General features: G+C 31.7%; 2 protein-coding genes across 4 annotated transcripts in view; one reads left to right on the top strand and one right to left on the bottom strand.

Annotated features, from left to right (window-relative positions):
- LOC130452864 (AMMECR1-like protein) overlaps positions 1–19,993 on the bottom strand; it is a 336,472-nt gene extending 316,479 nt beyond the window's left edge. Inside the window, exons 1-3 of one of the 2 annotated variants that reach the window (XR_008911004.1) lie at positions 19,674–19,987; positions 17,504–17,820; positions 11,142–13,406 (exon numbers count right to left, since the gene is read on the bottom strand). Coding sequence is in view for 1 of the 2 variants with exons in the window: in XM_056792345.1 (XP_056648323.1) it covers positions 13,240–13,406; positions 17,504–17,820; positions 19,674–19,888 (699 nt within the window). In the remaining variant the exon portion in view is untranslated. Of the gene's footprint in view, positions 1–7,294; positions 13,407–17,503; positions 17,821–19,673 lie in introns of those variants that run through there. The other variant, XM_056792345.1, reaches the window with a different exon arrangement.
- A 2,859-nt stretch (positions 19,994–22,852) lies between these two features.
- Positions 22,853–25,564, top strand: part of LOC130452965 (transcriptional regulator ATRX homolog) — a 38,982-nt gene continuing 36,270 nt past the window's right edge. For both annotated transcript variants that reach the window (XM_056792515.1, XM_056792516.1), the window contains exons 1-2: positions 22,853–22,969; positions 23,170–23,531. In XM_056792515.1, the coding sequence (XP_056648493.1) occupies positions 23,189–23,531 (343 nt within the window). In that variant the 5' untranslated portion in view covers positions 22,853–22,969; positions 23,170–23,188. The remainder of the gene's footprint in view (positions 22,970–23,169; positions 23,532–25,564) is intronic.

Below are 25,564 nucleotides of genomic sequence, written 5' to 3' on the forward strand. Positions count from 1 at the left end.
CGATTCAACAAGTGCCAAGTTTGACTAAACTACACAATAAGGTGGTGTCGATCGGTAGAACTAAATATCAACCCGAATAACCTACCTAAGTTCCTTCACTAGGAAGAAAAAAGTCAACCTCAAGCTAGACGAGCAAGTCATTGAGTGCAAAACAGTGTTGTGTGGATGTACTCGACAATAGTGAGACCAATCACCACATATAGGGCAGTAGTTTGGGATATTAGAACTAATTTCAAATACCACTAGGAACAATATCTCGAAGGTACAAAGACTGGCTTGCATAAGTTCAATCAAGACCATGAAATCATGCCCAACAACAGCACTAGAAATGATTCTAAATCTTCCATCTTTCCAAATAGTAAATACTGGAAAGCGTGGCGGAAAAAAACATCACTTGGAATGTTCAGAGATATAATCACCCAAACCTTAAAAAAATTATCAAACCTGATACATGTCTCAGGATGAAATAGCTTTGGGAAAAAATTTACCTCAATACCAAGCTGTAGAAGAAGTGAGTGGAATCAAAATGGTACACGACCGGTTATAAAGCAGCAAACAAAACCGGAATAGACTTGGTCCTAAAACCAAATTCTCTGGAAGCATGTGCAACAAACCAATCAGTTTTCAAAAAATTGATGTAACTTAGAAATGTGTACAGTTAAATTCAGATAGGAACTACCGAATTATAATCCTGTCCGATAGTCATGCTGTCATTTAGCTCCAATATCATAAAATCCAAACTAATTTGGGAATGCCTCTAATGGCACACATCAGAGTGGAGGGAAACGAAAGAGCTGACAGACTCCGGAACAATAAAAAAAGCATTGAACGAGAAGAGAGATAGGAGCAAAACCTTTTATTGGGATGGGCTAAGGCAGAGTCTTCTGGGAAACTATAATACTGACAGTCTTATTGGGGCTCTGTCCCTTTAATGTACATCTGAAGACGGAGATTCTGTTGCGCAGAAGACGGAACCTCTTTCGACATTCTATCGAAGTATGAAACACCAAGGAACTCCAGTGCACTACACTTAGGAGCGAAGATCTACACCTATCTCACATTCTGAACTTTCTAAGAGGATTTGGATCAATAGATCAGCTGCATATACTTGGTTGTCCAGTATAACAGCAAGAAAGGATGACACAATTGATCCTTTGGATCGAGGTGTATATGATACCTCAATATTTACGTACATACCACGTTTATCTCGATTGCAAATCGAAAAAATCTTTCAAACGAATTCAGAAGATTTAATTCTATTGCTACTTTAAGAAAAATTTGAAATCAGGTATGCAAACAAACAAAAACAGCATTTTTTGTTTGTAGTTTAATAAATTGATGTCAGTCCCTATTATTTAGGGCGAAAAGTGAAATAGATTTCAAATTCATAGTTCAGTTGTTTAGTTGCTCTTGATTAAGATGAATAATTGGTTAGGTAGAACCCAATCAGATACTCAATTCTGTAAATGATAATAAGCAATATAATACTTTTAATTTTTTTTTATAACCTCAATTTTCTACAAATTTTTTGATTCTCTGTAGGTTTGCCTAAATTAGACAATTAATTTCAAAACTTAATGATTCTCAACTATCTTGAATTAAGTTAGCGCGCTTTGATGAACTCTACCTCAAAGTACAAAATTATATTAATTAAAAAAACACTCACTTATCTACAAATATTGATTATACTAAGAAAGGTATATAGATAAAATTCTTAATAACTGTAATAATAAGCTTGAATATCTACAAGGTGGTCCAGAAATATTTGCATATCAATTTATAGACTGATATTACATTAAAAAATATGGATACTGCTTTTTGAAAAATGAGATCCTTCAATAACTCAGATAGTCATGAGACTTGGAAGCACTCAAGTGTTTAAGTACCTCCGATATTTCTACTAAATACACTGTTTACACCAACACTCACAATTACACTGTTGAATGCGCTTTTCCATAACCAAGTTATCTGTCAACTGACAGTTTACCTTCACCCTCTGAAGACGATAACTTGGTTATCGAAGAAAGAAAATTTAGTGAGATACCTAAAAACAAAGACTCAATTACACTTAACTGGAGAACTGGAGGGCAAAATGCCGGAACCGAAAGGAATGGAAAATAATAACAAAAGCGGAAAAAACAAATGATAAAGTATAAAGAAAACAAAAATAGAAAACGAGGAGTAATCTACCTCAAGAAAATGATTTTAAAGCGCTAAAAGCGATACCCATAATCCAAAGAATTGATGATGATATTGATATATGTGCTACAAAAAATATGACGAAACAATTTTCACAAAGAAATTTGAAAATGCCACTGTGGACTAGATGGAAGCCTTTGTGTTAAGTACTACCAGCATTGCTAGCAAGGGCAGTATTTTGAAGAATAATAAAAAATTTTTATGACAAAAATAAATCGCTAAAGTATTCTTTGAACTTCAAGGACAGTTCTTATTGGAAAAAATATCGACAAGAAAAACGTGAAACGCTTTTTCCATTTCTAATAAAAACGTTTTTAACTTGTCGTTAATGATAAAATAATAGAAGAATCAGATTCGCTGAAAACTGACGTTTCCTCTAGGTAGACTTGGTTGTCAGCTGTCACTGTATTTAGGAGCTCTATTGATGAATAAAACAAAGTTAATTTGACCTTTCCAAAATCGCAGAATAGTACTCAATCCACCCATCCAATGAATTGTATCTACATTTTAAATTGATCTACATAGTTCTGGATTTTCTTGTATATTTATATAAGTCATAAGTAATGGTTCAAACAGTAATTATTAATATCCTACTTAAACTTACTATTGAGTGAAAAAAGTAAAATGGAAAATAAAATATTAATGTTTGAATTTTTATTAACTGAAAGTTACAATTTGGTTTCGTATGTAGAGCCAGAAGTTTTGCATAAAAATTGAGTTATTTTGCAAAAACAAATAATTCGAAACTAACAAATTCGAGGAGTACTTTCCCGAAAAATACCAATTTAATATTTGTTTGTAAAACGACAATAAGGCCGATAATCATATTTTTATACTTTTGGATCTATGGCAAAAATGATTCTCGTGACGTATAATGATATGGAACGCCCTCTCTACAAGGTCATTATGTAGCAACTTCTTTTCTTAGTTTGACAGTTTTATAGTTAAAAATTTCTTTTAATTTAAACGATTTGCAAAATTGAATCTGTGACCCCTGCTGCACCCAAAAACCAACCCTTCAGAATGGAAACGATTCGTTCAAAAAGGTGAAAGGTCAGTGGAAAACAAAGTGTATAACATAATTATGATATTTCTTCACAGTTATTCTCAAGATTTGTTATTTCCATGTGATTTTCCTACATGTGTTTATCGTTTAACCAAAAAGAAAAATAGCGCCAACATTTAACAATAAACGACATCAAAAAATTTCATAAACAATACTCCCATAGAAACAAAATCCAACAGGATAGTTTTATTTTGAAATATATTTAATCTTTTCCCATAAAAACGATCCCGACTTGTAAAGAAAAATGTTCCATCAAAAACTGTGAGTACCCAGTACTTTGTTAGAAAAGCTGGAACTCAAAAATTCCTAAAATCAATCTACGTTTGTCAAAATCTTACGAATTTCATCATTTCGAATCAAACTCCTCTCAAAAAAATTTTGGTAGAGCGGAGAGAACGACCTAGATTAATAGAGCAGTAGTTAAGGCTTTTTTTGAAAAACTAACTTTCGTTAGATACTGTGAAACTGTTGTTAATGCACTTCTCTATTTTGCAATAAATAACAGTGTTACAAAAATACTTGGAGGTAGGATATACCCAAATAGAAATTGACTCGATGCACAGTGTAATTGAAAAAAAAACTTGCAAAGCAAAAACATTATGTTCCTGCAGACTTTGTAAGAGCTATCAGGATGCAAGGATGAAGTCAAATACATTTAAAATGACTTTTTCAACTACAGTGATGGATACTATAAAAGTATACACCCTGTGTCAAAAAAGGAGATCTTCAAGTTTGCTACAGATTTTACATTTATTACAAAATAGGCCTACAAGAAGAGTGGACAGAGCTGCCTAAAAGACCAAAACCAATATCTGAAGTATTGAACAAAATCAAATCTCTCTATGTCCAACCTCTAGCAATTAATGAGAATAAATTTAAAGACCTACAGGAACAGAAGACCTGCCTTGAAGAAGACTACCACTCGTTTTATGACAATTTACGCCACAGTTAAAAAATGCCATTTTGAAAAAACAATATCATCACTACCAATTACAACATTTTTATTTGCAAATTTTAAAGAAAACTTTCAAGTTTGTTCTGTACAAGTGGAAAGTTATTTTTTATAAAAACATTTTTTAAGGAAACTCATTATAAGGGCGTTTCTCTGTAAACTGGACAACTCATTGTCCCAGGCTAATTTTGTTAAAAAAAAATAAAAGACCGTAAATATTTCGTAGATAATTCCAAAAATCAATACCGCTGCTCAACATAAGAAATGTACTAAAATAAACTTTATTATATTAAAAACGTTTTTATAGTTTTTAAAAACCAGTCCCCTGGCATATCACCAAATCAGTATATTTACTTTAGACTAAATTAATCGAGATCTATTAGAATTAATCGAATTGTTGCATTATTAAATCAATATTGTTTGATTGTCAATGAGACCTTTTTATTTTACATAAATATTTTACAATTTAAAGAAAGACAATGAAACTTTGTCTTTGCATTTAGTGTATATATTTTAGATTACGTGTCAGGTAGCCAAAAGGTTAAACAACGTCTTTTATGCGTGTAACGAAACGCAGAGTTTGAGTGTTCGAGCGTCCGTAGAAGCCAAGTTGTGTAACCTGACAGCCAACAGTCTTCTGGTAAGGATTATTTTACTTCTATTTATGTATTTTGATGATTCCTTTAAATATTTGAATTGTTACAATAGATACATATTTCCTATGTGCAGCAAAGTAGCATAAATCAATTACATTTTGTAGTACTCATCAATGAACTCAAATTAAACAGTCCCCTGCCTCTCTACAAGACAGGGGACTGTCTAAATTATATTCGTTATTGTTTTAGATTTGTTTTGAGAATGGCAGCAAAGAAAGAAAAAGCCACTAAATAAGAGATTTTACAAAAAAAAGAAAGATATGATATATATGAGAAGATTAAAAACGACAATCAGAAAAGGGAAGAACTTAAAAAGAGTATACACCAAATACAAAGTTACAAAAAATGGCAGATACTCCAGAATCATGGAAAGATCTAGTCAAAAAAGCACTTTTCGGTGAAGTACGAAAACAACAAATGCAAGAAAATTTTTTAAAGATGAAAACCGTAAATGAAAAAAGACTTTTAACAAAAATGGTTACTGGAGAGATAATTCATAAATATAAGTTATGGCGAATTAACAACACTGGTGTAATAAGCTACAAAAGAATAAAAAAGGCAAAAACGGGTCATCGATTGGAAAGAAGAAACAAAATTTCAGATGCATGTATAAGAGCAGTTGTTAATTTCTATGAAGATGATTTCAATAGTAGGCTAGAAGCGGTAAAGAAAGAATTTATAACGGGAAAATCAAAACGAAAACAAAAGCGATACATGCTTGCCTCATTACTAGGGTTGTACGAAAAATTCAAACAAGAGTTATCCAACTTTTTGCAGGCTGCGACCGTTTTGGATTGTCATTCCCAAAGTTGATAAACGTGATACTTGCTTGTGCATGAATCACGCAAACATAGATTTAAAAGTATCTGCTTTATTCAGTGCAAAAATTTTTAATTATGGTAGCTATAAGAGATTACTTCAGGAGCTGTGTTGTGACCGCTATAATGAGAAAGACTATCATAAGTGTGTTAATAAGATTCCTTCTTATAAAGAATTTGATAATATAAGACATATCAGTTGTAAGAAATGGATATCTGAAAACTTTGATTTCATAGGCTCAAAAAAACTCGTCGAGTAACCAAATACATTAAGAAATCCTTTGATGTGAAATCGCGCGACCCCAATATAGAATTGCAAGAGCTATAATCTGTTTCTTATTGTCTGACAGCATGAGAAAAGGTCACAGATGCTAGTCAGGTAGTAAACCATAAGCGTCACCGTTCATCTAAGGAATTTATTTACTATTTAATTTTATACCCGATCTGATATATAAAAGTAATATAAATGTAAATTTGATTAGTTAAAACAACTAACTGACCTTCATACATTTGTAGAGTACATGCAATTAAAACAATAAATTATTTTTGAAATAATCTTGTAACGCAACTATTCTGACTGAATATTTCATTAATTATCTTGAGAATTTGGCGCAAGTCAATTCTTAGGAGACATATTAACAAACCATTTATCAATTCATTCTCCAGATAATTACTTTCTGATTTTCGAAATGTTGATAATAACATTTCCAAGAAACATTACAATAGGGTCCTACTAGGGATTATCCTAATGACTACTTAGAAATTTTGCAGGTATATACGGTGAAACTTGGTCTCGCCAAAATTTGTATAATTTGTTTTGTTTAAGTTCCATAAGTGTTAACTGTGTTGTGAAAAATGTCTTCAAGTTTTACCTCAGTAAAGTGTAAGAGCGTGCTTAGCTTACAAACGAAGACTGTAGTGTTAAATGTGCATGATGCTGTTGTACATCAAATGACAGGAGTTAGTGAATCTACTATTTACAGGCTTCTAAGAGATAGGAAAAATGGAAATATATCTCCACCTAAAAAGTCAACTGGAAGAAAACCACTTGACCTTGATGAACATATGCAAAATACAATAAGACGAAAAGTGCATGAATTATATTTTAAAAAAGAGATCCCAACCCTTGACATAATTCTAAGAATGGTTAAGGAGGACGAGAATTTGCCTAACATAGGGCGAAAAACTTTGTGGATAATATTACACAAATTAAATTTTACTTGGGAGAAGCAAAGTCGCAAATCAGTGCTAATCGACAACGAAGAAATAATATGTTCCAACATATTATTTCTTCGCCAGTATTTACGAGATATCCGAAAATACAGACAGAAGGGAAGACAAATCTATTATTTAGATGAAACATGGCTCAATGAAGGACATTCAGGTTTATCTACTGGACTGAAAACTCCTATCGGTGAAGGTCGCAGACTAATAATAACGCATATTGGATGCAATATGCGTTATTACAACATCAACCAAAGACTATGATGAAGACATGATTGCAGATGTGTTTGAAGAGTATTTTACACAAATGGTCGAATTAATTCCAAGTAATGCTGTAGTCGTTATGGATAATGCCACTTATAATTCGCGATTAACAGAAAATCTTCCATCTACCTCTTGGAGAAAAGCTGATATTAGAAACTGGTTAATCGTAAAAGATATACTATTTGAAGATGATATGTTGAAAAAAGAACTTTTAAAGGTTGCTTCAGATCACAGGCTACAATTCAAAAAGTTTGTTATTGATGAAATAGACAAGAATCGTGGGATAACAGTGCTTCGTTTGCCGCCATACCATTGCGAAATAAATGCGATAGAGTTAATATGGGCCCAAATGAAAGGTTATGTAGCTAGACATAATAAAACATTTATATGAAAGATGTTCGTGAACTCATGAAGTACACATTGACAACAATAACTGAAGAGAACTGGAGAGATGCCGTGAATCATGTAATTAAAGAGAAAGAGAAAATATGGGTTTTAGATAACCTCATAGAACAAACTATAGAACCGATAGTGTTCGGATGACTCTTGTATGGCTAGCGAAGAGGATGATACTATAGATTGAATTTTATATTTTTTATAAATTGTATGTTTACTTTACTCAATATACATTAATTAAATAATCAAAATGACAACATTTTTTCGTCACGAAAGAAATATTGTACATCAGTTCAGTGCAATTAAGAAACAAAAGTACACTGACAGAAGAAAACGGTCTTATTCACATGGACTTTTATGAAAATTATTCAACTTTTATTATTTAGTTACTTAATTTTTAAGCTCCAAAGTTTATAATAATAAAAAAACATTTAATTTCGATACTAGAATTGTATTTTTTTTATTTAAGTTCACAGTCCCCTGGCTTTGACAGCAGAAAATGCTTAATATTTTCTAAAGTAATGGAAATATTTGTGGTTCGTCTGCTCTATATTAATAAATAAACGGATACTTGTTCCCCAAATAAAATTTATTATAATATGAGCAAAAAAGTTGTCTTAGAACGAGTTGCCCAGTTTACAGAGAAACACCCATAAACATTATTTGCTACCCAACTGTAACAGTCACTGTTTTGTTCATTAAAGTTATCTCATCATTAATAGTCGTATGACTAGTTATTTCTTGAAATATAAAATACAAAAGATCTTAAGTTCAAAGGTAAAAGGTAGTATGTGAAAAAGTGTCTATGTATTTAGTTGAAAAACGTCGTATGTATTTGGAAATCAGTAAATTATTAAGTTAATCATTTCAAACTCCTACCACGTGTTTTTATATTTAAAAAGAAGTTAAATATCAGTTTTTTTGTTCATCTTTTGGACATACGTTTATTTTTTTTGGCACTTACTTAGACCATTTTGAATTTCCATTCTCCAATTGTACACGTTTTATTCGAATTCTCTTTTACCAAATTAGTTTTTCTCGTTGCATAAATATTTTTGAAAATCGTTTTTCTTTATACTAAGTGAAAAATATTTCAAACCATAAATCCGTACTTTATTGTAGTAAAACACGATACTATGCCTTTTGAACAAATTATACTATTCCTAAGAGCACAACTTAACAAAAATAAGACCAATTAGCGAATGGATGAAAATGTATAGAACTAATAATAAAAAGCATTTGGAAACTTGTATATAATTTTTTAAAATACTTCCGTGCTTATGGTGAATATTTTCTTTTTGTTGTTTTTAAAAAAATTGCTTAGTTGTATAATTTTTGTAATAATGCCCATTCAGGGCCGGATTAAGCTGGGGGCTTGGGTGGCTATAGCCCCGTACCCCAAGTCATTTGGAAAACATTCTGTATTATTTGTTGTGTTGGTACCACAAATGTAACGTATTGATATTATTTTTTTATTTTTTGCTGATTTCCGAATTCCTTAAAGGGACCCCGTCAATATTTTAGCTCCGGGCATTATAAATCTTAATCCGGCACTGGTTCCCTTTATTGTGACACGTCTATATGTAAAGTGATTTAGACACTTGAGCAATGAATATACAGCGAATACATTAATAAAGGAAAAAATGGTTTTGCCGGTTTACATATTATACAAAATAACCTTAAAAGATAAAATTTCCTGGAAAAACCACTGAATATGTGAAAATTTTACATCCAATCATCAAAATTAACTGCTGGCCCGATTTTCTATGTGGTGAGGTAACATTCAAACGGTACTTTGTTCACAAATTTCAGAAATTGAGTGGCTGATAAAGATTATTTTTCAAGAAAAGTCGATTTTGATCAAAAAGAGCATTGTGACAGCAGCAATTCATTACGTGATCATAGTCCTCCAGTAAATGAAGAGGACGACGACTTCAATGAAGTTCATTGTATTGTTTCGAACAAGCTCGTGAAATGGGTCTTTAGGCCGGTCATGTCCAGCTACAATGGAATTTTAAAATTCGGCGAATTCGCGCGACGTCATTCATCTGCTTTTACAAATGGCGGACGTTCCTTTGATGTTTCATTTTAGAACTTTTTATTAGAGCGGGCGGGTTATTAACAGTATTTCTTTTAAATTATTTCCAGGAAAGTCTATTTATTTCTTTTTATTCTAGACCTTTGTAGAATACTATTTTTTATAGAGAAATTTGTTAACTATTGATGCGAAAATATGCTAAAAAATATTTTATTAATGTAAAATGACTTTTTTCAAAATACAACAGTTTTTTGTTTCACTTAATAGTCCCTTGTAACGTTGAAAAACAGTCCCCTGATGTATCAAATAGTCCCCTTTCATTATTTCTTGTAAACTCGTTAATAGATCGGAAAATATGAATAAATTCAGCGGGATCACTTATCTAACCAAAATAATAGTTAATTTTTTTCAAAACACAACAGTCACTTTATAGTCCCTTGACACGTTGAAAAATCCCCTAATGTATTAAACAGTCCCTTTTCATGATTTTTTGGAAAATCGTTAATAATTCAGAAAATATGAATAAATTCTGTGGCACTACTTATCTAACTAAAATAATAGTTATTTTTTTTCGAAATACAACACGATTTTTTGGCAAATGTTGAAAATAATTAACAATTGTATAGGATCTGTACGAGCTTACAGAGAAATTCCCTGATATATGTTTAAATTTTTTCTTTAAATAATTACTCACTAGTATTACAAAAAAAGCTTTAATGGGTTTTAATTTTAAGGACTTATAACAAAAACTATGAATAAGGAAAAAATATTTCTCTCTAGACATTTTATGACGTCTATAAAATAATCATACCACAATATGATTTTTGTAATAATAATCTATATTCAAATAATATAGCCTCAATAATAAAATTTCAAAGTTAAGGAATGTCTGTCTCCGGAAATAGAAAAAAGTGTAACAGATGTCAAAATTAATAAAACCAAAATCATAATTAACCATAATTAGAAGCATATTTATGCAAAGAAAAAATAAACAAACTTCAAAAAGAGTAACGACATGAACATTTTGGAAATAACCTGGCAGATGAAGAGAAGATAAATGAATTAGAAGAAAAAACTATATAGTAACGAAAGCAATAGTGGGCACAGTAATATGTAAAACGAGTTAGTTGTTAAAAATTGTAAAGTTAATTAATAAACGTGCATTTCGACTCAATAAAAAAACACGTACCATCAGAATATAACAACATAATATTTGTATAAATATATAGATATAGACACACATATAGTTGTCAACAGTGACATTTTTATCAATATACTTACTGACTAACGCGTTGTCAGATGTCAGTAATCATAATGAATGTATAAGTTGAAAATATACCAGTGTTTTGAAGATATTGTCCCACTGATTGAAGACTCTCGACTTTATACAACATATGACGATTACACCAACACTCACAATTATACTTTCTGACGCGCGTTTCGATAACCTTCAGAGATTGAAGGTAAACTAAAACCTAATAACTTGACTTACCTGTTTTATATTACATTTTCCCACCAAATTAATTACATTCTCCCGATAAAATTAATTACAGCGGGAATTTTCATAAATATGAAGATATCAGTATAAATATACTGATAAACTCAAATTGGTACAAATGGCTTAAGCTTAAATAGGGATAAAGGGCCAATTCCTTACAGTCCACTCTATAATTTATTAGTATAAATATGAAGATTCCCGCCAAGGACTTTTTCCCGTTGGTATCAATTTTCGCGAGAGAAGATTTGTTGGCGGGAAAATTCAGTATAAAGCAGCTAATTCAAGTTATTAGGTTTTAGTTTACCTTCAGTGTAATTGTGATTGTTGGTGTACTGGTAGTGTAACCAGTGTGTTCAGTATAAATATCACCAACGGTTCCAGAAATTTCGACTTCGGGATAACGGAGTGATAAAAAAAGAACTTTATTGGAAACAAATTTCTACAACACAGACAAGAGTTCTATTATACATGATAACATGGTACATAACATCATATCATTGTACTAAAGTTTGTATGGTCCGTATGGAAAATCCACTATAGTTAATTGAAAAGGGATATTACCAGAAGTATGGGAGTACAGAAGACCTTGAGTGCTTCAAATTGTAAATACCAGTAGAATATGGAAACATTTGAAGATGAAATAAAATTAATTGTTGAGGATATCAATGAACAATAGAAAATTATTTTAAAGAAAGAAATTCTTGAAAATCCAAGTATACATAGCGAAATAAAAATATTAAGAAAGTAACAACAAGAATCAACAGAAAAAATTAACACGAAACAGCCTAATTGGTATGGATATCATACAGTATGTATAAAAATAGATCGATAAAGGAACTAGGGCAAGATGGACTGAGACCCTCATGAAACACTTGGTAAGAAGATTATTAAATATGAAACTGAAATTTAAAAAAAATGGCAAACAGCATTGCAGAATATGTACATTTAGAATTATAAGATATGGATATGTAAGTATTAATACTACTTACAGAACAGGACTAAAAGCACTCATAAATAGTATTAGCAAAATTAGTCGATTATTACGAAATTTGAAAGACCAATTCAATTCATTGCAAGCATTTTCTTTATATTCATTATTATCAAAGAGAAAAAAATTTAATGAAAATTTGTACTATTGCCACTAACATTAGCGAAAGATATATATATATATATATATATATATATATATATATATATATATATATATATATATATATATATATATATAGAACCACAAAATTCTGTTCTGTTTTTTTTAGAAACGTCCATCAATTTCGTAGATTTAGCATTAATTATACAGGGAGTTTTTAAATTCATGCGACAATATTCAGGAGGTGATGAAATTAAAATTTCCTCAACCCCCTCCCCTTTCCACGATATTACCCTTGAAAAGTGGCGACTGAAATATAGTTTATATTGTTTTTTTCTGAAATTTTTGTCTTTGGAACGGAACAACCCGTATTGTATATGCCATCATACCCAAATATACAACAGTAAATTTTTTCCCAAAACCATAGCTACAGAGAAAAAATTTAGTCGCTACCTTTTAAGGGTGATATTTCGGACTGAGGGAATTTTGTTATGGAAAAACTCATTTTAATTTTATACCAGCAATCACCTCTTGAATGTTGTGGCATGAATTTAGAAATACCCTGTATGTATTACCTTTTTTTTAATATGGGAAGGCACCGAATGTTTCTAATCTTATGCATACCAATATTGATTTATCAAAGGGTGTAGGACGAATCACGTAATTTGCTAATAAAAATCTGATTTCATTCACAATGAATAGAAATAATAAATTCATTTGGAAATACGTTCTTTCCATCCGCCAACTGGTCTAACAACTGATTGGTCACTTTTGTTTTTGGAAAAAATTATGATAGACATTATACTGAGATTCGGGTGTTGACAACCCAGGCATTTCTTGTCGATAAGAAGAACCTGGATAGCTGTCCCACCACATGGGCAGTGTAGTATGGGCAGGTGGCCCCATCACAGGAGGCCCGTAGGTCGGAATCGGAAGTGGAGGCTGCACCATTAATAATGTGGGCACTGCGGTGTAAGATGATGTTTGCGGAGGCGGTAGATGTGGGGGTGGTACTATGGGACACCCCCACACTAACTGCTAGCATCTTTGATTGTTCCAATGGTTCATATACTCTTGATAAGTCACTGTTATCTTTTCACTTTGATAACGAGTTAGTTTTATTGTACGACGCACTTCGCTAGATATCACTGATTTGTAGCCTCCTTTACGTAAAAGAGAGTCTATGGTTTGCAGCTGATCCCAACCTAACGAAATCGAAAAAAAAATTAATAAACATACATAATATCTAATAATAATATCTCAACATGCTTCAATTGCAGACGTGTGATATTTTTAAAAAAAATTAAATTTCTTTGTTGGCCTAAATAATTCCGTGAACGTTCCCAGAACTCAGTTAGAAATTCTTTTAAAAATTCAATACGTAATTGATTTTGCTGCATCTAAATCTTCCAAACTGAAGGCGAAATTAGAATGATGGCTTGCCAAATTAACATAATTCTCTTTTAAACAATATTGACGTGGAATGCACGAGGGTCGTTTTTTTCAACCTCCAATCGCTCCGTGCAGACGCTACGCGAGCATTCAGGCGTCAGTCGGCGTTGTGCTACATTAATGATGCTCCCACCAACTGTGATTCGTTTTCTACGGGCTGAAGGCCATAGTGCTGCAGAAATCCATAGGAAAATGGACAAAACTTCAGTGAGTGTTGGTGTTGTGCGTGAATGGAGTCGAAAGTTTAAAGATAGCCGTAGTGATTGAATGGGCCAAGAACGAAAATCTGTAGTTTCAAATCACCTGATTCAACGAGTTGACAGAATGGTTAGAGAAAACCGCAGATTCACAATTACTGCTTTTGTCTACGGAATTTTCAGAAGATTCGAGGTCTGTTTTGTACTCTACTCGTATTCATTGGCGACAACTTTCTTTGAAGATGGTACTGTCCGCAGATATAACAAATGTCTCAATCTCTTCGGTGATTATGTCGAAAAGTAAGTTTACCAATCTTTTCGTAATGAAATTATTGTTTTATATGAACTTACCTTTTATTTACAGCCTATCGGAGGTTGAAAAAAAGATAACGAGAAAAATCATTCGAAAAGAGTGGGAATTATTAATGTGGCAGCTCTCCTGTAAAATTATACTGGCAGACGATATTGAAAAATTTCAATTAGTTTAAAATAGTTGAATATGCGAAATTTCTGAAAAAGTTTTTTGTGTTCTAGAATAAAAAAATAATGTCATAGACAAAAACTGTCTGCCGTAACTCTTATTTTCCCATAAAAATTTGAGTTAATAAAGTTGATAAATTAATTATGAAACAAAAATTCCAAATACCCTCTAGTTGAAGACACTTCTGCAAAAACAGAAGATCTTGTATATATTGTATCTTTCTTACAAAATTCTAGCTACTCTGAATCTCGATATACCGATATTATAAGTGTCATTAGATTGAAAAGAAAGAAGAAGAGATAAGGTAAATAAAAAGTCTTATTGTCTCCCCTAAAATGTTATTGTGGCCATTCTGATTCACCAATTGAAATTTCTGCATCTTTTGTCGATGATTTTGATTCACCAACTACCAAAGAGGAAAGTTTTTTCGTACAACTATCGACAAAACTTTCTGCATGAGTCCTTCTCCTATTCTTTCCATTATCCTCCAAAAGATAAAGTGACACAATTTATATTTGATTCAGTAGTTGTTTCCATGCTTGCCTATCCTCTACAATATTTTCGGCACGGTGAAGTCTCATATTTCTTAATGGTTTTGTTTGGTCTATCCATTTAGTTGGAGATCTGCTTCTTGGGCGTTTGCCTCCTACTTTTCCTTCGATGATTAATCGTTCCATTGTTGCTGATCTTCTAGATATATGTCCCAATTACTGCAGGTACATACGGTTTATTATGGTTAGCAGTGAGTGCGACAAGTTAAAACTTGCAAATACCATCTGATTGTATTTATGAGTGTAGTTAGCTCTGTGAATCGCAAAATCGTGTTGTGATTTAAATTTTTTGGATCAAGACAGGAGCTTTGGTGATAGAAAAAGGTTCTCGAAAACCACAAATAAATCTAGGGATTTGCCTTCCACAGATTAAGAGAATTCAGCCTTTTTGGAATGGTGGCAGTGAAGAAACTTCTTATAAGACGTCAAAAAAAAAATTAAGAGGTTGCAGTAGGCTGAAGAATATAAAAATTGGACGCATGAAGAGCGAGAGAGAAGTTTATGGAGTGATGAGTCAAAGATTGAGGTTTTTGGGTCTAAGAGAAGAGAGTTTGTGCGCAGGTCAAAAAAAGAACAGATATTAAATACATGTTTAATGTAAATATAAATGGTTCCGTTTAAAAGGAATTGAGATTCTTTTTCCAAATATTTTTTTTATTGTAGACTCTTAATAATAACGACTGAGTGATTTTTATGTCATATTCTAACCTACCCCAATTATTAATTTAATAAGTTTTTTGTAAATGGAAGCCAATATAAAAGCGTCCATGATATTTAAACTAAAACCTTGGAAATTTTTTCTCTCGGTTAGTAAACCTAACAAGTACGGACTCAAAATTTTTTTTCTTCCATGCAAGTTTTCGCACCTACCCAGACAGTATTATCTCTGATCCCATTAAAAACTCTAATAGAAATAGCACCACAGACAACTGGTTCACATCCATCCAACTGGTTGAAGAATTTCAAAAAATAAACTAAAGTTAGGTTAGGTTAGGATTCCCTTCTATACGATCCGAAAAAACAAGCGAGAAATGCCTCAAACCATTATTCCAGGTAAGAAAACTTAAAACAGACACATCTGATTTTGTCTCGACAAAAGATGAAACTTTGGTTTTCTATGTACCGGAACCAATTGAATATGTAAAGTACATGAAATTTCTAAGAAACCTGATACCCATAACAATGGATCAAAAGATGTGCCAACTATGACAAGGGTCAAAGAACAAGAAGATGATCATGTACTATTTGGTTTGTCATTCTGAATAGAGCAACCGTAAATTCATTTGCTTTGTATATAACCAATACCAATGGTGATAAGTCAAAAATAAAATTTGTCAAAAGGTCATACACTAATAGAGCACCATATAAGGCGAAGTCTACTAGAAACAAAACTTCCTAGCAAAATTGAATCGAACATCAATATAGTTCTAGGAATTGAGGATACTGCCAGAGGAGTAGACGTCCTTCAACTTTGAACAACATCGTACTACTTGAAGCAATTGTAATATTTGCTCATTCTCATAATGGAACTTACCAAAATATATTAAAACGAACCTACTCAAACATCCTTACACGCTTTTATCATACAGAGTGATTGATTAATGTGATAAATACTGAACACACTGTTTATATTACCACTACACACATAATTACACTGTCTGACACGCGTTTCAATAACTAAATTATCGTCTTCAGAGACTGTGGTCTAGTAGTAGTGTAATGCAGTATGAATATCACCAACAGTTCCAGAAATTCCAACTTAGTTGATATCTTAAAGGACAAAGGAGAGACTGAACTTTATCACACTAAACAATCATACCGTAGAAGAATAAATTGTTCATTTTTTTTCTTCAAATTATTAGTCAATTGTCCTTACTGTTATTGAGCTCTAGAAAGATACACTATGATTTCTATAGAGAAACTTTATAAAAGTTTCATGTCCTAAATAACCAAATTTAGTAATTTAGAATATTTTTTAATCTGGTTACAAAGTAACGAACATTTTAGATGAAATCTACTTAATAGTATTGATATTTCTTACTATTTTCATAACAGCTAAATTTCGTGAGTGTTTACTTTGTCTAGTGGTAATCTTTAAAAACAGAATTGGTGCTGAACTACTAGGACAACCAGTGCTAGAGATAACGTTGGTACCCTCTTTTATAATGAATCCTTTCACTTATTATTACTATCATATATACCTAGAGCTTTAGGCATGTCCTAGTAAATCAAGCACTGCTGTTATAAAAAGATGTCAACACTTTATGAGAAATCACCTATGCCCTCTGGTATGACTCCAACCAGATGCTGCCCAATGACTTGGGAATACCATGTATCCAAGATATCATCAAAGACATAAGCGCTCATCACCAATTCTTCCGCCTCTTTTGATCAACAGTCAATAAGAGACTAAAGTGTTGTTCAAGCTCAAGTAAGGAATAAGAAGAGGTATCTCAACCTCCATTTGGTTATTAGATACTCCAACTTCTACGCTGGATTCCATCTTAGCGTAATAGCTTATAGAAAATTTTGTTCAGATTGCTGTTGAATAAATTGGGAAAAAAATTATTACTATTGAATTGTATTTAGAAACACTTTGTAAAATAAAAATCACATTCTACCTTGTTCTGAAGCTACTTCTGGTAAATAAGTAGCAGTCCTTTTATTCCCCTTCTCATTTATAAACTCAATTCTTATTCCATGAATACCGACTTGCCAATCTAAATAATCGTCACCATCTTCAAAATGTCTCAAAATTGACACTGAAACACTCAGTTTTGGAAATTCGTCACGAGTTATTGGACTAAATCTAGAGTCTTTTACAGCACTTGTAATAGCATATTCTCTTAATCCCGATTGGAGATTCATTGCATTAAATGTTCCTATACATCCTCGCAGTCGTTTATCTTTACCTATTTTCCATGTCACAAATAAAGGGCTGAAAATTTAGATAACATTAATTTTCTTCATGTAATTTCGAGTACAAATTATAACAATGTATATCAAATTCAAATAATTTTATTGGTGGTTTATTACTACCGATTTAGAGTGGATAATTTAAATATAATCAAACAGCTTTTCATTTAAATTTTTTAAAGTTTTCAGTCATCACATTTCACAATCTAAATGAAATAGATTGAAAAAACTGCTTTAAAGGTAGTATTGTAAAAGCAAGGCATGGTAAGCTCAAGATTATTGTGAATATTTTATTTTTGTGTATTATTTCTAAGACTAATTTCCAACTCGTGATAGATTTATACTTGAATAAAAATGATAAGACCAGGGTTGAACCAAAAATTAATATTGATTTGATTTTTTTGAAAGTTTTTATTCTTCAGTGCTTAATTTATTATTTCTGAATTATTTATTATTACAATAATTTGTTTAAACAAATTGCATCTAATGAAAAATTTGCAAATAGCGTAATATTATTTTCCCAACTCTCCCTAGAGAAGCAGATACGAATAAAACTGGATGCAGGGCAGTCTGTGAAAGTTGCAGTGAAGAAATCAAAGATTGTGAGTAGCATTTGAAGATCTACAGTTATCTCTTGTAAAAAAACACATATTTCTTCATCGATATGAGCAAGCTTTAACTCCAATCTACAAAGCGCCCTGGAAATGATTCGAGGAATTTTATGAACAAAGTAGGCTGCTACCTTCAACAGTACAATTTATGCCCAGTTGGAATCATTTTGAAAAATAATTTTTACTCAGGAAATAACATCAAAATTCTCCGGCATTGACTGGTGGAAAGCACAGAAAGATATTCTGAAATTGGAAAGCATCTACATATCATAAAAGTACAGTCAAAATCAAGGAACCAACTAGGAATAGAAAAGGCGTCCGAATTAGTATTTTTATAGTTCCTCAATGTAACTTCAATATAATTTATTTTTGAGCGCTTTGTCTATTTCTTAGATTTGATTGGTAGATATAATAATATGACAGCTTGTGTGAATTAAAAACAGAAAATGTAACAAATTTATGATTTGATTCCTATTCCAAAAATCATTAGATTAAAATCATCAAAAACTTTATTAAATCCCCCTTGCTAGAAGTAGGAATGTATGGTATAGCTTTTTGTACAGTCCCAGAGCATTAGTGAAAGCTATAGTTTTCTCTGCACTCGTTTGGATTTATACCCATAGAAAATATTCCACTTGTTATCTGTTCTGTAGAATTTCTGTTAATTATAAACAAATTAAAGAGAATTTTGCAATTGGAGAAAGAAATATGTATACATTTATAAAAGAATTATTTTCGCTTGTTTTGTTGAGAATATGTAGATAAATGACTAAACAACTTTTAAGGAAGCTTAAAATTCACTTAGATACTATTGTAATTATAATAATATAAATTTTGATGAGTCACTTAAATATTAATTGTAATTTAGACAACATTTTTATAAAATATACATAGTTTTCTCTTAAATTGTATTTGCTTGTCAAAATTTTATAAGAAGAATTTATGTTAAAAGTTGTTATTTTATGCCAATTTTCTTATAAGATCCAACATGTTAACAAACCAAAAAAAAAGTTAATTTGTATACTAGTTTCGAAGGAACTTAAATATTCTACTAGAAAGGTTTTAAAAAATGAGTAATAATGTTTTGAAAAATTTGTAAATCAACAGTACATGAATTATTTTTTTCAATGCACCCTCAAACAAAGGAAAGTAAACCAGCAAGTTCAATGACCCATTCGTCATTATCTAAGTTTAATTATTATACGAAGTGTAAAAATAAATAATGATATACTAGCACTAGTTTGAAAAATTAATATCAACTTACTATGCATCGTTACTAAACGATGGGTTCTTTGGAGGAGCGAGGTTATATAAATGACTATAAAGAACATCAAAACAAAAGAAACACATTTCTGGTAACGCGACAGTTCCCAAACCATTGCTGATACCATTCGGCATAACAGAGGATCCATTGCAGGATGGAATACTCGAAGAATTATTCAATTTTTGTTTTTTGGTACCACAACAACCAGCAGCCATCGCACTTTTCTTTCCAACAATCAACACAAGTAAACAACACTCTACCAGCTGAGTTGTACCACCAACGTCGCTAGCTACCTAAAGTCACGAAATGTGCTCCAATCGTTTGGTAATCACTTTTTTTAATGTTGTGTCTTAATAATTGCAAAAGCTGGAATTCCCATGTTTTGCGTCTATATAGTGAAATTTAATTGGCCGATTCACTTCACTTCCACCACAGAACATACCCTGGGTATGTCCTGTGACTTTTACCTACAACTACCTCTTTGTCCATCCAATAATATTCAACATTCAGTTAAACTAATGATAATAGGTTTGTTCCAACCTGCTAGTCGGGACCGTACTTGGAACGGTTATAGGAAGCGTTTATAGATATTTTCTGCGCAATCTCCGGCTATGCACCGCTCTTGTAACAGTACTTGTAATCAACCAAGTATCGAAAAAACCGTCCCTGAAACGATACCTAAGTCGGTTGGAACGCAAAACAGAATCGTTCGTATAACGGTAACCGGTCGGTTGGAACACGTCATCTGTATTACGCAGAATCGTCACCGTACCAAGGACAGCTTTTTGATGGGTTGGAACAAACCTAATATTGAAGCTTTCTCTCAGACAATCGATTTTTAAATTCGATACTTCTCTCTCAACCTTTCTTCGATATCAGTTATTTATTATAATCGATTATTTTTTTATTTAATTTTAGTTTATTTTTTCATACTTCCAAGACGATAAATTAAAGTGACCTTACATTTTCTCTGACAGTTCTGTTTTATAGGGTACTGTCCATGATATAGGACTACATGGCGTGCTATAGCGCACCAGCTGGGAAGCAGCCAATGAGAATTTGCTCCCAAAATGACGCGCCAATTTGGGAGCGAATTTTCATTGGCTCTTGAGAGACGCGCAGAACAATTCGAAAATGAGCCCTCGAGAAGAACACATCTTGTAGTCTTTACATCATGGTACTGTCCTACATAATATATTCTGTTTTTATACCCTAAGAAGAAATGAAAACTTAGTAGTTATTCAGTGCCATCGATGGTAGGAAGCAGAATTACTTTATTTTCGTGTCATCCAAATTTACAACAAAAAATATTTCAGTTTCCTGAAATCACTATAGAACTGGGACACGTGTATTTACAAAATAATATTTATATACATTTTCAATTGAACAAAGGAAAATTAGTGGACATGATTACAATATCACTTTTAAGATAAGAACTAACAAAATACAAATTTTTCTATCAAATCGAAAAGATATATATAAATAAATACTAACCAGAAATAAATATTCAATGGAAAATTACAGAAATAGAAGCTAATAATTTTTCAATTATTTCCAATAAAATCCTTCGTCACATACGATACTTGTGTATCCAAATTTGAAGGAAAAGCGGTGGGAACTCAGAAATTGATGACGAATGACATATTGACATTGACAGTAATGACACATTTTTATTACACTAACGTCACGATTGGTAGGTGCATATTCTATATGGACAGTTTCCATAAGTGGAAGGTGTTCCCACTAAATGAAACAAAATAATATTTCATCCTCTTTCTCCTCGGCCGCTTCAGTTAGTTCTGCGCATCTTTTGCGCGCATAAACCATGCGCAGTATAGATGAAGTGTCCCATAAAAACAGTCCATACAGGAGTATTACATATATGGGTAGGTGGCAGAACTAAATTTGTGCTGCCGAAATTTACATAAAAGTTGACCTTCTTTTTGGTATGTTCTGTGATGTAACCGATGCAACGAAGCAACTGTCTTATCAGTGTCTAGAGCTTTTAGTTGTTCTCACTATTATTGGTGACCCTGTGAACTATGGTCAATGTTTAGCATTTAAAGGTTAGATTAGGTTAATCGTTTACTAGAGGTTAGAATTTAGTTTATTAATCAACATAAAGAACGAGTTTGCAAATTCATTGAACAATTATCCTTTCAATTCAATTTTATTAGGAAAACCAAGATAGAATCTGTAGTACTTTGCGAGAAATGTACGAGTTAGCTTTCTATTTCTTGGGGAGGGGGGGACGGTTTGATATTAATCACCACCTTACGAGCAATAAACATAAAAAACACTTTCAGTCTGAAGCTTCTTCCAGAGAACTCTGCTAATTATTTCAACCATATATATAATACTCCTATATGGCCAGTTCTTATGGGAAAAAACGTCTCTACGTTTCGGTGACGACAGTATTCATTTTCTTACTCGTTCGAGACACTTTATACTGCGCCTGCTTCATGCGCGTAAAAGATGCGCAGAACTAACTGAAGCGCCCGGAGGAGAGAGAGAACGATACACTATTTGTTTCACACCTTCCACTTATAGAAACAGTCTATATAGGATTATTACAAATATTGTTTTAACGCTTACTTCGACCCATTTATTGACATAAGTTGTTAGTTGGTAAAATGTTAGTAGCCAACTTCATGTATGTTATGTGTCAGTTGTCTAAGTTGATATATTATGTAATGTAGCAAGCATTTTTTTTATATATTAATAAAATATTTAAACTTCAAGAAAGTAATCATTATTTCAATGCAAGAAGTCTCTTCCAAGTAATTATTAAACATAAGTCATCGTTAGCGTTGGTCATGACGTCATTAGTGACGTTCTCGGCACGACCAAAACGATTGTCGCCATGTGAAACGCACAACAAAGAATTTCAGGCACTGTGAACGCTTTCTGGAATGTACCAAATTTCAAACTTCCCATTGTTTTTATCAATCTTTATTTTTGTCTAATGTAGGATGCTAGGATGGACAATGTTTTCTTATCTTTATTTAAGATGCAATCTTGTAATTTTGATACTATTTTCAACGATAGGGATTAATCATAGAGCTGGTAATATCATTGTTATATTTATGATAGTAAATGAAATTATATGATTATGAAATATAGAACAATTATCGAATGCTGTGGAAAGAGATAGAAAAAGAAAATTATGTCCTACTGTTAGTAGTCAGTAACGTTTCCTTCCTTCTTGACAGATGCGGTAGTTCAAGTAACTAATCTTTAATGCTAGAAAATGGCGCTGATTTATAAGGATTAATTTTGTTTTTATAAATTTTGTGGTAAGAGTGATTATTTAAAAAATTTGTTAAAACGACAATAATTTAGTATTACTATTGTTTGTGGAAGTCTACTGCAAATTCCGTTCCATCACTCAGTTAGTTGGCGGGAAATGTATATTAATATACCATTGTTTTTAGTTCTTAATCTAAGCTTGTAGGTATTGATATATTGTTATTAATAATATTGAAATTTATTTCAGAAGAAACTAATCGAATAAGATGTCAAAGGACGAAATAATTTCCAACGTTCTGGATGGTTTAAGTAGAGTTCAGAATTTCCTTAATAATTCTGATATAGAAATATTTTTGAAAACTGATAAATCCGGTAACAAAATTAAAAAATCTAAGAAGTTCATCGACGATTTATTTGATCTGTCAAAAAATATCAAGGAAAGTTTTTATGAGCTGTACTCCAAGTACGAGATAGAGGAAACACAAGAATGTGAAAAAAATAATTTAGCAGTGCCTAACAGTAGAATCAGTAATGGTTTAATTTCCAGCAATAATTTAGGTAATGGTGATAGCAATAGTCAAGATGATGAAGATATATTTCAAAATGCAGGTGAGTAGTAACCCAATTCACATAGAAATTGCAACATTTCATGAATAATTATAGTTTTTAAAAATATTATATGATAACTATGTTTCAAAAGAATTTTTTCAATGTACTTAATTTCTAGTGCCTAGATTTTTACTCTTTCAAAGGAACTTACTTTAATAGATGTTTATTTAGTGAATGTCCAAATATTAATAACATCATTTACCATCCATCCATCCATCCATCTCATCATAAAATGAGTCGATATTTCACTATGACATTGACAATCAAGTGGAACTTATTGTGAAAGTTCTTTTCTAACTAAGTCAAAAACAATCAATAAAATAACAATGTTTTGTATATTAGCTTTGGTACATATTCACTACATTCATTAAAAGACAGTAAAGTTGTATCAACCATGTTATATGGCATTGAACAATTGGAATTTTATTTTCATTTTTGTCCACCTTATAGTTTGCATGATACACGACAAATAAAAACAATATGAACGATTTTTATATTTAAATTTAAAAGAATATATATAGATACCAATCTATGTAGTATTAATAAAATAATAAAACTACAGTCTGTAATTTATCGATGTTCCCCCTTTTTACTTTTATTATTTTGGTGCACAGTTTTGGCATTCTCTGTAACAATTTCCACAATTAATTGTATTTTGAGTATTTGATTCCATTTATTTTTCAGTATATTCCAAAGATGTGTGGTGGAAGTAAGAAACTGCTTTATGACACTATCCATCCAATCTACATTCTTCCTCTCCCAATTTTTCCTAATAATCTTTGCACAGTTTCCAGGAATGATTGGGATCATTGCCATGCTTGAAGATTAATTTTTCACTGATCAACCTCTGACCAGAACATACTACATTTGATTTATTATTTTTTTCTAGTTTCCTTTCTTCAAAATCTCTTCGATTTTTACCAGGTCTTTTTTCTCTTTTTCTCAGAAACATCCCCAAATCATCACAGAGCCTTCACTGTGTTTTACAGTCAGGATGCACATGGATCTAACATCCGTTTTTCCTTTGGCCTGCACACAAATACTCAAAGACAGATCCCTAGATTCATTGATTTGGGCTGGTGAGTCTTTGGTCAAGTTAACTGATTAATAAATATGATTATCTTCAGCGGTTGTGGTTTTTTAGGCCACCGTTAAATTTTTAATAATTCTGCCAAAAATGAATGTCTTACTACTTTTTGTTGTACTAACAAGTGAATCCTGAAGGTTTTTATATAAACTAATTTGGCTTACACACTATTTGTGATGTCTGGTGCATATGGAGGTATAAAAGTCAAATTGATTCAACTTAGAAGTAACTAATATCATATGTTTATTAATGTACTGTCATTATCAGTGTTCTCTTGCCTTATTTTTCGTTTTTTTGATCCAATTCTACATATAGATTTATTTAATATTATTAAATATAGCAAACAGGTGATAAAATAAACGTTGGGATTAAAACTGTAGATAGAAACAATAAAGAAATGTAAATTAAGAAGAAGAAATTGAAATTGAGAATAGAAAGAAAAAATAAATGAATTATATCAATAATATTTTTATTGGTTTACAAAATATTTACCTTGAAGACACCATACCTTTATAATTCTTTTTTGGGGCATTGAAAATATGTGATCAAATACTTTCACAATGTGTCGCATTTGTTTAATTCATAACAAATAGTCCTGTAACATCCTTCTATTTTAGTGAAGCTCAGTTGCCATATATCCAGCTTGCATTAAGTAACAATCACTGTTTGCATCTAATATTATCAGAACAAGAAACTTTTATTATAATGGACTTAACCTGCCGTTTGACCATTTTTTCTAGCCTATTAAAGTTAGTGGATATGGATTGGGAAATACATATACGGAAATGTCCATTTTTTTGTAAAAATCTGTGAGATGGCGTCCTTCATTTTGATCATATTCTTGTAGACTTTTATATCCACGACTCTTAGTAGCATATCTAGGGGACTATTGTTGATTTTGTGTTATATTTGTTCCTCCAATTCGTTCTTAGTTCTGGGTTTCTGC

Source organism: Diorhabda sublineata, chromosome 2 (genome assembly GCF_026230105.1).
Source record: "Diorhabda sublineata isolate icDioSubl1.1 chromosome 2, icDioSubl1.1, whole genome shotgun sequence".
Classification (NCBI taxonomy): domain Eukaryota; kingdom Metazoa; phylum Arthropoda; class Insecta; order Coleoptera; family Chrysomelidae; genus Diorhabda; species Diorhabda sublineata.